At 37.4% G+C, this 13,520-nt stretch overlaps 1 protein-coding gene across 5 annotated transcripts in view; it reads right to left on the bottom strand.

Annotated features, from left to right (window-relative positions):
- The window catches only part of WDR7 (WD repeat domain 7), a 320,067-nt gene that overhangs the window by 251,081 nt on the left and 55,466 nt on the right, over nt 1–13,520 (bottom strand). For all 5 annotated transcript variants that reach the window (XM_036244069.1, XM_036244068.1, XM_036244070.1 and 2 more), the window contains exons 13-14: nt 12,741–12,936; nt 2,767–2,981 (exon numbers count right to left, since the gene is read on the bottom strand). In XM_036244069.1, the coding sequence (XP_036099962.1) occupies nt 2,767–2,981; nt 12,741–12,936 (411 nt within the window). The remainder of the gene's footprint in view (nt 1–2,766; nt 2,982–12,740; nt 12,937–13,520) is intronic.

Genomic DNA, 13,520 nt, shown 5'->3' with positions numbered 1-13,520 from the left:
ATAAAGAGAGGCTATGAGACATAGGGTCCCTCCCACTTCCCAATCTTTTTCTCCAAAGCAGTGGTTTTAAATCAGAGGCAATGCTGCCCCGCAGGGGGCATTTAGCAATGTGAGGAAACAGGTCTGCCTGTCACGACGGGAGAAGGGACACTCCTGGCGGGCAGTGGGTAGAAGACACCTTACATGGCACTGCCCCCCAGCACAAAGAACGCCAGATGCGTTGGAATATTGACAATACAGAAATGGTGAGGAAGAATGAGTTATGCCTGGACAACCTTGCTCAAAAAAACAAAAGAGGAGAAAGCAAAACTGAACAAAAGGCAAAGCTATTAGTAAATGCTCCATACCTCATGCTCATGAACAGGGATAGATTTGATTGTCAAGTCAAGATGATCGACTGTAAGGGAGTGGAGAAGACAGGGCAAAGAGGCTGAAGCAGAGCCAGCAACACTTTGTTACATATTATCCTTCAAGCATGTACACAACTGCTACCAGAGGTCACGGGGAAAACACAGGGATAAACAAATCACAATCCCTGCCTGCAAGGAGACTGGATGGAGTTTAGTGGGGAGGATTAGAAAAGTACTCAGTCATTACAATGAAAGGGAAAATAAGATACATGTCTGAAGAGAAACGCAGAGGAGCTGGAATACACACATCTTGCAAAGATTCAGTGCGGGAAGAAAGGATAATTCCACTTAATACCTTCTTGATCTGCCAGTGAAATAAAAAGTCATAAGATAGTGAACTCTCCATTTTTATTAATAAACATAATTAGCAATATCAAATATCTGTTACTTTGAAATAGCCCAATTGCTAACAATAACCAAACAAAGACAAAGCAGGATACTTCTATAGAGTATTCCTAGAGAGATTTGACTTTCCTTTGAGAGACCCTTGAAAAAATTAGTTCCCATATCCTAGAGTAAGTCCTGCACTAAGAAGCTCTTAGTTGGGTTGTGTTTTTTTTTTAAACTTTGGGTGGCTTTTATTTCTCCTGAGGTTAAAAAACCATCCAGAGGGCAGCTCTTTAAATATTCCCCTCAGAAGGGGCTTCAAATTCCACACGAGAAAATAGTTAAGAGAACTCCCTAATGGTCCAGCCAACATACATTTTTCATAAAGTGATTATCGTCCTGCAGCCTCAGCTTCCTAAGCCTTTTCCCCGCCTATAATTGTTTTCCTTGTAGGCCAGGCAACAATTACCACTGCTACAAGACTGAGGAGGTTCACAAGCAATATATTTTACAATACATAAGTGTAGTGTCTCTGATATCTGGTGCTTTTATCACTAATTGCACTATAAAATGCGCTATTAAAACAGGGACAAACAAGATTGTAAAAATCACATAATGGACCAAGACCACTTACAAAAGCCATTCATAAATGTTACCAGACCATTTCTTTTTCTTTAATTTTCCAGTTATATAGTTATTTTTCAAAGTTTTTACTTCTAAGGGCTACCAACAAGGAAAAGAATATATTTGGAAATTATATATACATGCTTGCCCTTGAATATACTGTTTTATAAATTTGCTCAAAATTAAAATTAAATATAACATGAATGTGCTATGAACTGAATTCCTAGGGACATTTACATGATCCCTTGGGGAAAATTATAGGCATAGTAAGTACACTTAAGCTGTGATTTCTATTCCAACTTGAGAGCATGGGACTGAAGGCATGAAAAAAAGCACAGAAAGATTTCATGATTCTAATCTATGAAACAACAATATAACAAAGCCAATAAAACATTTATATCTGCGAAAAAAACAGAATGATCCAATATTACTGCCAATTACTGGAGGACATGGATCATTGGAGCTGCCTATCGTATTTCATATGTCAGTAGAACTAATTCATGGGCAAATTCTCAAGTTTACAGATCAGCATTTCAACGTCTTCACTATTTATTCATATGTCAAACCACTAAAAAAAAAGGAAATCAGGAATAAGAGAGAATTTGTGTTACCCATTAATAATTCTAATGAATACTTAGATGGAACTAGAAATGTGAATCATGACTCAGATGAAACACCGGGATTGTCTCTGGGTTTCATTTATCCATTACCAGAGACGAACTAGTCCTAATAATACAGGGCACAAGTACCCCAAGCCAAATGGTGGCTAGCCCCTACAAAACTAAAGATAAGTAACCAGTTAATGAATTTAGTCAGATAATTTTCTTTAAACTGAAAAAGAAACAGATGCTTTGATTTTAAGTGTCGACAAAGAATGTGGGACCAAGCCTGGACCTGACATTAAATGCTGTGACCTGTGCAGTCCACCGTACCTGGTCTCACATCTTTTCTTCAGGCCTTATAATGGCCCAACTTGACTAAAATTGGAACCTACTTTTTAAACAAGTCGATAAGCCACAATTACAGACATCTTAATTGTGAACCTAAATTAACTAGTGCTCAAATTTTCAAAAGGAAGACTGTCAGAAAGTCAAAAAAGACAGATTATATGTAAAAACAAAACAAACAAACAAAAAAAAACATTTGCTCTAATTTCAGGAATTAAAGCCACTTAATTCAGTAGCAATCATGTTAAAATATTTTTAATGGTAAGAATAATTTACTTTCTCAAAATGCCAAATCCTTGTAATACTCCTAAACTATGTTGGCTAAACCTAAATCACAAGCAGAAGCTTATTTTGCAGCGGTGTCACCCCCCAAAATTATTCCCAAAGACATGCCAAAGTTATGTTATTCAATGAAGTTAAAATGGGACTACACACACGAGCCCACACATACAACTTACTTTGTCAGACGCCTCAGAAGCCAAGAGGTTAGTTGCAAGGGTTTGTAGCTTATGATGGGCCATATTTTTCAGAGCAGCAAGACTTCGTCTTGTCACAGCTTGTTTGAGATTGACTGCTGGATGACTAAGCGAATCGACCGCAGCAGGAACTGCTTCGTCACAAGCATTCAGTATCTCGACGGCTGTTATCCCCATCACACAACGATCCAATGCGCCTGCAAGACATGTATTCACAGATATTACACATACCATCAAATGTTAAATAGTTTAAGACCAAAAAAGGCAGGGGGATTTTTTATGCAGAAATATGTCTTACAATACCTCCCAGAAACATTTTCTTGTACTTCCTTCCTCCAATGATCTCCCACAGAGCATCACCTTTATCATTTCCTCTCCCAACCACAACTTTCCAACAAAGTCAAGTTCAGAACCATGGTTTTAACAGCCTCCCTTAGGTTTTTCCGATTCCTTTGTACTTCCAAGATGGTCTCCTTGATCAATCCACACCATTTCTCTACTACAAACATCAAGTTCTATGACTTTACCTTCCTCTAAGTTGTATATCAATCTTAAACAACTACAACAAAAAAATTAAGTTTTGCTATTTTTCCAGTTTATTCTACTCGAACAACTCCTGAGGTTTCTCTTTCTCTAGGAAATCTCCACAAAACAGGGAAAAAATTATAACTTCTTATTCTATTTGCAAATTTCTTGCCTCTTATTCTTAAAACATAATCAAATGTTTTTCAGTGTGTTTGTGAAAATAACTACTACTTCAGCTTGTAGCTCCTTGAAAACTTCTTCATTTGGCCATACTTTCCAATTATCTCCATCTAAGCATTTCTTGTCTACGTTAGAGTGCAAACTCCTACCTATAAAGTAGGCAGCCTTTCTGTATACTGTGTCATGTACAGTGCCTAGCATCACACCAAGCAGAGAAAGTTCTCATTATAAGGATCTGTATGTAATTCTTTGAAGATTATAAGGATAATAAAATGATAATAGAGTTTATTTTGATTCATTGGGCATTCTTCCAAAGTCATTCTAAAAGATGATAATTTTAAAAAATAGCCATAGAGAATACCAGAAACTAAAATGTGAACAAAATACAAAAATTTTACTGTTTTTGAGCTAGTGTCCAAATATCCAGACATATTTATGTTCTTCCCAATGTTGAATGGTTATACACATGCCAGTCAAGTCTGTCCCTCATTCCTTAAAGACTTTAAATCCTGACTCACTATCCTCTTTCCAACAGTACTTCTGGAATAACGCTTGATGGTTTCAGTATTAACATAAATCAGTGAAGGCAAAGCAAAAGAAGGAATTGTTACCTGAAATTTTTTCAGTATGTGTGAAAAGGAGACTGTGTATACTCTAATGAGATTTCAATAATATTCAAAGAATATGAACAATTAAGGAAAGAAATAAAAACAGATAGTAATCATATGAAAAGACATGAACCTCACTAATAAAAATATCCAAATTGAAACAACAATGAAATATCATTTATGTCTAACCATGAGAGATACTCAGCATTCTTAAGAGTATGAGGAGACTAGTAAAATACTTTGAGTATGAGTAAAAATGAGCAGCTCTTTTCTTGACAAATTCTATTAAATTTAAAATTCACATTTCCTTTAACACAGCAATTTCCATTTTAATATTTATACTAAATAAACATATCATATGAAAACATAAATTCACATATATACTGTCAGTATCTATATACCAGTAACTATATATGTGTGTGTGTATATATATATATACCTATTATGTATACATATACACACACATAGACATATTTACTGTCTTATCTGTAAATCTTAAATATATAAGCAAACATATTTAGTAGACACATTCAATGAATTATGTTATATCCACTAAGTAATACTACGGATAACAAAATGAAGCTCAGTGTGATGTTTAATTTTATGTGTCAACTTGGCTGGGCCACAGAGCCTAGATATTTGTTCAAATATTATTCTGAGGTTTGCTGTAAAGGTATTTTAGATGAGACTGTACTTAAACTGGTGGACTCTGAGTAAAGCAGATTGCTCTCCATAATATGAATGGGCCTCAACTAATCTGTTGAAGGTCTGAATAGAGCAAAAGATGGACCTCCCCCAAGACAAAGAATAGAAACTATTCAAAATGAAACACAGAAAAAAATTTTCAAGTAACCTCATGGACAGATAAGTGGAGTCTCCAAAGAAAGGAAAGAGAAAGGAGGATCAAAAACATATTTGAATAAATAATAGACAACAGTTTATAAATCTGTTGAAAATATAGACTCACAGATACAAGTACCACAAACCCTAAGCATAAGAAAACATGAAAAAAAAACTATAATCAAAATGCTCAAAATCAATAATAAAGAGAAAAACTTTAAAGCAATTAGAAAAAACAACATAAGACACACAGAAAGAAATGGGTCACAGAAGATTTCTCACTGGAAATAATACAAGCAAGCAGATAGTAGAGTATAAAAGAAAAAAAAAGGTTGACCTAGAATTCTATACCAGGGGCGGGGGGTGGGAATCTTAAAAATTAAGGTAAAATAGTTTTTCAAACATCCAAAAGCTGAAAGATTCATCACTCATAGATCTGCACTACAAAAAATATTAAACATCAAGCAACAGGAAAATCAATTCCAGATGAAAACCTGGATCTACACAAAGCAACGAAGAACAATAGAATGGTAACTACATGGGTAAAGATATAAGATTTTGCTTGTATAATTCAAATTTCCTTAAAATATAATAGACTACTTAACCAAATATACAAATAGAATAAAATAATGTTCCAAATGAGTAAAAGCCATTAGCAACAACACAGATGATATAAAAGAGAAAAACGATAGAGAGTGACCCAATCATTCTTGACTAGAATTTATTCTTTACACAGAGCAAGTGGTCCGTGTAAAAGAATAGTAGGAGATTAAGACAAAGGTAAGAGGATACCACACTGTAGAGGACTTTGTCTTAAAGGCTATATGAAGTAACTTTTTTTTCCCAGTAAGACAGTGACATAAATCAAGTGTTGTTTTATTTCCTAAAATTAATTTGCCAGCAGTATAAGAATACATTAGAAGAAGAAACAGAAGACAAAGATACCAATAAAGATAAGGCTCTATTTTTTCACACCTACACTAAGTTAAAATGACACACTGGAAAAAAAAAAAGGGAGGGCAGGGGTACCTACTGGGAAAGACTTAGTAGTTAATTGCACAGAGGGCTCTTGGGCAGAGGGAACAAGTAGTAAAGACAGTCACCTGTCTTCTCTAACAACCTCTTCCTTCAAAATTCTAGAGTGAATCATCCAAAGGGGAAAAAGAATCTCTGATTATACTTGATTTTACCAAGATTTTAGAAAAGTACCCTTTTCTAATTTTTGCTTATCCCTGCTTTATATACATTTTTAATAGATATAAACACATTAATTCATACTCTGCTATATGTTATTAGATAATAAAGTTTAAAAGATGAACAAATGCAAATTTATGAAATAAACGCAACAGAAATGTTTTTTAAAAACCTGGAGGATCCAGTCAGCATGGCTCAGTGGTTGAGCATCGACCCACGCACTAAGAGCTCACCGTTTCAATTCCCAGTCAGGACACATGCCCAGGTTGTGGGCCGAATCCCCAATGGGGGGCATGCAGGAGGCAGCCAATCGATGTTCTCTCTCATCGATGTTTCTATCTCTCCCTCTCACTTCCGCTCTCTCTCTAAAATCAATAAAGGAAAAATAAATAAATAAACCTGGAGGGACAGAGAATAAATTTTTTAAAAAGATAACAAAACAAAATAAATTCACAAGACCTCATATACTAACTTCGAATAATATTTGGCAAGCACTCTTGGTGTTTATATTTGGACAAAAACACCTAGTAACTGTCCCTACAGAAATAGGTTTACGAGGTGAGAATCACTTTTTCTATGTAGTCATGATGATAAAAATGGGCAGATGAGAATGTTGTTGAGACTTAATTATGGTTAGATAGAAAGAATACCTTGTTACATCAGTCATTACTTAAAGCATGCTACTATTTCTCAAGTAAAGAAGATTTTGACCTTGGCAAAGACCTGTGGGAAGAACAATGCATGCTTATGGGAGCATCAGTGTGGAGAATGAGCATTGATCGCTGAAGCACATGAACAGCTCCAGGTAGAACAGCCGCCACCTAGGTCGGTGGCCCACCTTCAATAAGTTCCTAAGTGGGAGTCAAGAGTTCCATCTGGCCACATCCTGCAGCTGGCTTTTCGAGTAATTTTCTAACTACCCAGAAGTGAGAGAAGAATAATTTCCATGCCATCTACATCACTATTAATTGTTACTGATCTAATAAAGATGACAATAAAAGAAATATTCTGGACCTCTAACTCTCTAATTACATTTTGTATTACTAGCTTCAAACTCATTTCATTAAGAAATAAATATTGAAGAGAAAACTACCCATTTGATAAAACAAAAGACAAAAAGAAAATGCTGCATAAAAGTATAAAGAAAGGCCCTGGCCAGTTTGGTTCAGCGGTTAGAGCATCGGCCTGCAGTCCTGAGAGACCTGGGTTCGGTTCCCGCTAAGGGCACGTACTTCGGTTGCAGTTTGTCCCCGGCCCTGGTTGGTCGTGCGGGTGGCAGCCACTCGATGTGTCCCTTCACGTCGATGTTTCTCTCTCTCTCTCCCTTCCTCTCTCTCCCTCCCACTCTATCTGTACAAAAAATGGAAAAATGTCCTCGGGTGAGGATAAAAAAAAAAAAAAAAAAGTATAAAGAAAGTACATTTTTGCCCTGGCCGGTTTGGCTCAGCGGTTAGAATGTCAGCCCACAGACCAGAGAAACCTGGGTTCGGTTCCTGCTAAGGGCATGTACCTCGGTTCCAGTTTGTCCCCGGCCCTGGTTGGGGTCATGTGGGTGGCAACCACTCAATGTGTCTCTTTCACATTGATGCTTCTCTCTCTCTCTTCCTCCTCCTCTCCCTCCTGCTCTATCTGAAGATAAATGCAAAAAATAAAAAATAAATGTCCTCGGGTGAGGATTAAAAACAAAAAAAATACATTTTTAAGCATTTACAAGCTAGAACAGCAGTACAATTCAACAGCAAACAAAAAATTAAACAATATGTATGAGTAATTTTAGTATAATATGGCTTCATTTCTAAAAACACATTCCCAAAATACTAAGAAGAGGGATAAAGTACCTCCTCAGAGTTTAAATATATTTCATATAGCAAACCTTGGCTGAGTGATTTATTTAGCTTCTTAATTAATTAATTTACTTTAATTTAATTAATGTCATAACCTTCAGGATGTGCCTGACTCCCCAGAGACCTTTACATGACTAGTCAAAGCCTGAATACCAAGGGGGGAAAAAGAACATAGAGTTCTTATGGTTGATATCCAAAATAAATTCTGCTTCTTTATTTTTAACTCAATTTAAGACTGTCATATTGACTAATAGTTTACCAAAAATCCTCCTGAAGGTCAGAATTGTGAATTCAGTATTATATATTGTTTAATCTAAAATGGGCTTATTTATACTAAGCTAGTTATAAGAAGAACATCCTCCAGCATACCTATAGGTAGGGGCCATTTGTCATTTCCTTCTAGGGAAGTTACTGCAAAAGTAACTTTATCTTTCAGTAAGGTTTCATTTGTCAAGAATGTAAGTTTTAAAGTATCTAAAATATTCAAGTATCATTATTTAAGTATATATCTGAAAAATACAGGAAAATTATATTATCTTTCTTCATCATACTTATTTCCTTCTTAAAAGTCCTAGACAAGTTTACCATAGTTTAGTATTTAAGATATAACAATTGTTCACTTAATATTTATAGTATTTTAAAAGAGCATTTTATGAATGTCATTATCTCTATAAAAACTTCCTTTAATACTAATTCCCAAAAAACATATTTCTAAATATAAGTAAGGTCATAGTCCCAAGTTCAACAAAGAACAGGTTAAGCAGCATGTTTCTTTGATAACACACATGCACCTACACACAGAGAAACTTAACTTGTACACAAACACACACATATACACACTCAACATTATGCCTCATACTCCCCACGTAAATAATATGTCATTTTATTCTTCCAGTAACATATAAAATAAGAACTATTATTATCTTCATTTTACAGATAAAATTGAGGGACACACATCCAATTACTTGCTGTAGGTCACAGTGCTAGCAAGTGGTGGATTCCAAATTTAAACCAAGCGTTCTGACTCTAGAGTCCAAGACAAGCTTTGTATAGTTAGTTGGTGGGGAAGAGCAAATCAGCAAACACAACAGATACAATGTAACCAAAGGGCACAAAAATGAGATTTTTATGCATACAAAATTACATGTGTAGTATGACAAAAATTCTAGTTTTAAAAATGCACAGAAACAAGACTATAAAGAAACACGTCAAAATGTTAACATTTACCACTCAGCAACAGCATCTGGGTTCATCTTTTCTAATACTTTTGTGCTTTTAAAATTTAACAAAAGGTATGAATTTCCTATACTATTAGACAAAAAAAAAAGATATATGCAAAAGCAGACAGTCTCCAAGAACAGTTCATCTTCTCAAGACTGCCTTCGTACTATCTGTTAAAATGAGAACTCTAAAAGAAAAGATCATTGACAGTATGGCTATTTGTTCCAAAAATATTTTTTTTTATTTTAACTTTTATTTTGATATTAACATTGTTTATCACTGCTCATCATCCTCGCTGCCAACTATCTTTATCCAGTTCTTTTTTTTTTTTTAAATCTTTATTGTTGGATGTAAAATGTATTACAGATGTTCCACATTTTTCCCCCATTGACCCCCTCCTCCCCACTCCCGCCCCCCTCCCACCTTTTCCCACACTATTGTCTGTGTCCATTGGTTATGCATATAAGTTCTTTGGTTTATTTCTTCCCACCCACCCCCAACCCCTTTCCCTTTGAGGTTTGTCAGTCTAGCAATGAATTTGTACTTCTTAATCCCTTCACCTTTTTCACCCATTCCCCCAACCCCCTCCCATCTGGCAACCAACAAAATGTTCTCTGTATCTATGAGAATGTTTCTGTTCTACCTGTTCATTTTGTTTGTAGATTCCATTGTTGATAGATATGTATTCATTGCCATTTTGTTTGTTCATATATTTTATCTTTTTCTTCAAAAAGACCCTGCATCATTTCATATAATAACGGTTTGGTGGTGATGAACTCCTCTAACTTTTTCTTGTCTGGGAAAGTTTTTATATGTCCATCGATTCTAAATGACAGCTTTGCGGGATAGAGTAATCTTGGTTGTAGGTTCTTGCTTTTCATCACTCTGAATATTTCTTGCCACTCCCTTCTGGCCTGCAAAATTTCTTTTGAGAAATCAGCTGACAGCCTAATGGGAACTCCCTTGTAGGTAACTCGCTGCCTTTCTCTTGCTGCTTTTAAGATTCTCTCTTTGTCTGGAATCTTTTGCATTTTGATGATGATGTGTCTTGGTGTGGGCCTCTTGGGGTTCATCTTGTTTGGGACTCTCTGTGCTTCCTGGACTTGTATGTCTGTTTCCTTCACCAAGTTAGGAAAGTTTTCTGCCATTATTGTTTCAAACAGGTTTTCGATTTCTTGTTCTCGCTCTTCTCCTTCTGGCAGTCCCAAGATGCGAATGTTGGCACGCTTGAAGTTGTCCCAGAGGCTCCTTACGCTATCCTCATTTTGTTGGATTCTTTTTTCTTTTTGCTGTTCTGATTGGGCATTTTTTGCTTCCTTATATTCCAAATCGATAGTTTGCTCCTTGGATTTACGTACTCTATTATTGAAGCTGTGTAAATTATTCTTTATTTCAGTTAATGCCTCCTTCAGTTCTAACTGTGTATCCATGATTTCTGACTGGTCCTTTTTTATGCTCTTGAGGCCCTCCCTAAGTTCACTGAGGTTCTCACTAAGTTCATTGAGCATCCTTATAAGCAGTATTTTGAACTCAGCATCTGTTAGGTTGCTTATCTCCATTTCGCTTAGTTCTTTTCCTAGGGTTTTGTTCTGTTCTTTCATTTGGGACCTGTTTCTTTGTCTCCTCATTTTGGCTGCCTCCCTGTGTTTGTTTCAGTGTATTACTTAATGAGAGGTATGGGGCTAGCTGAGACCGAATGCTGCTCGTTTGAAAGAATTTAGGAAAACCAGAAGCAGGATCCAAGACAGGCCAATCCTATGGTTAAGCAAGTGGCAACAGCTTGGGTGGGCCTGAAAGTTGGGTGGGGCGGGGCCTCAGGGAGTCAGCAGGGCGGGGCTACCAGTGTGAGCCAGGTTGCTGGAGGCCCAGATATGGCGACTGTCTGCCGCTCCGGGAAGGGCTCACCAAAGGAACAAAGGCCTCTGACAGCACGTTTGTCCCCGAGGAAGCCCCCTCTCCAGCCCTCGCTCCAGTGCTAAACAGCTCAGTTCTTCCCTGTATGTCTCTGGTGCCCCTCGAGCTGCCTCCCCTCCAAGCTTAGAGGGAGTGAGTCCGATAAGTCCTGCGCGGGCCCTTTAAGGAGCTGCCTGGGGCTCCAGCCGCCTCAGCCTCCCTGAGCCTCAGTTCCTGCTGGTTTTCCAGCCAGAAGTGATGGGGATTCTCTTCCTGGCACTGGAACCCTGAGCGGGGCACCTGGTGTGGGACGGGGACCCTCAGTCCTCAGGGAGGACCTTCCCAGCCGAGGTGTCCTCCTGATTTTTATCCGCCACACGTGGGTGTGGGACCAGCCCGTCCGCCTCCGTCCCTCCTACCAGTGTCGATGCAGCTGCTTCTTTAATTCTGTAGTTGTAGGACTTCCATTCAGGCAGTTTTGAATGATGGTTGTTCTGTAGTTTAGTTGTAACTTTGATGTGGTTGTGGGAGGACGCAATACCGCGTTTACCTACCCGCCATCTTTTTTTTTTTTTTAATCCTCACCCGAGGACATTTTTCCATTTTTTGTACAGATAGAGTGGGAGGGAGAGAGAGGAAGAGAGAGAGAGAGAAACATCGATGTGAAGGGACACATCGAGTGGCTGCCACCCGCACGACCAACCAGGGCCGGGGACAAACTGCAACCGAGGTACATGCCCTTAGCGGGAACCGAACCCGGGTCTCTCTGGACCGCAGGCCGACGCTCCAACCGCTGCGCCAAACCGGCCAGGGCACTACCCGCCATCTTGACCGGAAGTTCTTTTGTCCCAAAAATATTTTAAGAGAACTCCTACTGTACCACATTGCAAGCAGAAATGTATATATACTCTGATTTCAAAAAGAACTATTTCAAACAAACAAACAAAGATGAAGTAAAGGAAAAACATTCAGTAGGAATATATTATATAATACAACTAAAAGTGTAAATAAAAGTTTTAATCACTGATGCATGATTGCTTGAGTAAAAGTAGAATAACACATGTTTTTAAAGCCTAAACTAATAAATACATTTACTTACATACTTAAAGATTTCCCAGGGAAAACTATGAGATCCTATGTTTAACATGATAGATTACTGCTTATACTTTTAGGCTAAGCATTACTTGTTCTATATTATGCCCTATACACAAAATCTTTGAAACTGAAACTTTAAATGTTCTCTCTAGAATCTGAAACTTTCATTTCAATCACCTCCTACAATTAACTGCTCTACATTGCTTCTCTGCAATTCAAATAAAAGAGGGATTTCTCTTTTTCCACTGTTTCTGAATCTGAGACAAAAAATGCTTTCTTCATCTTGCTGCCATGAATCACTGATTTTTTGGTCTGTTATCTGTATGTCTGTCCTAATGTGTTTATTATCCTTATTCTTCAATTACATTCCTTTAAATATTGGCCAACTACATTTAGCCTAGTATAACACTTAGAAAAAGCAGTGATCAAAAATAAAAGTAGCAATCTTGTTATATTTGGGGGATTTTTCCTCATACAAAAAAAAAGATTTTTCATTTCTAGGAAGTCAAATGTACACATCTAATTTTCAAGTCCATTTCTTAATGCTTGTTCTTACCAGTATCCATTTGCCAGACATACACAGAGCCATCTGAACATCCCACTACCAGGTAATCATCAGAAGGCCTCCACTTAATCACTTGAATAGGGAAAAGATGACGAGATGCCAGCATAATGCATTTTTTCTCTCGCAAACTTAGGAGTCCTACTGAGTGGTCACTGGCTACAGAGCAGACACAGTGCTGCACTCTTGCCTGAAAAGAAAAATAAACCTTAATTACATTTAGATTAAATGCAGAGTAAAAAGAATCCTGTCCTCAATAACTTAAACCAAAATTATTATACAGTCACTACTCCTGAAAAACCAACCACAATGTTTGGTTGTGCTAAAAATACGTTCCTTTATATTATACACAAAACACCCAGTTCAATCATCACAACACTAAAAAAAATACCGGATGTATCCTAGATTAAGGGTGGGAAAGATGCTTTGGAAAAATCTGTTGTTCAATTGTGAAGATGCCTCACCAAAATGATTGCTATATATGAGCAGGCAGAGCTGGGGAAAAATTGATCTGTGATTATGTGTTCTCTCCACAGTATGAACGTCCCTTTGTGAGCTGCCAGGGCTGCTTTCCGCGGTGCTGCTTTCTGTTTCTGACTGTCACTCAGACTCATGCTCTTCCTGCTCCTCTGCTCAAAAACAATACCCTGTGGTCCCTCTGCCACTGTCACTTCTGAAGAGCCTCAGATATGCTGTATTCTCTGAAGCAGTGCTTCCCAGCCTCTGTCTATCATGTCAGCAGGCGCCCCAACTCACCAACACACAATAGCCAAT

Source organism: Molossus molossus, unplaced genomic scaffold (assembly GCF_014108415.1).
Source record: "Molossus molossus isolate mMolMol1 unplaced genomic scaffold, mMolMol1.p scaffold_m16_p_6, whole genome shotgun sequence".
In the NCBI taxonomy this organism is placed as follows: Eukaryota; Metazoa; Chordata; class Mammalia; order Chiroptera; family Molossidae; genus Molossus; species Molossus molossus.
The sequence above is the reverse complement of the archived record's forward strand: the minus strand, read 5'-3'. Positions and strand labels throughout refer to the sequence as shown.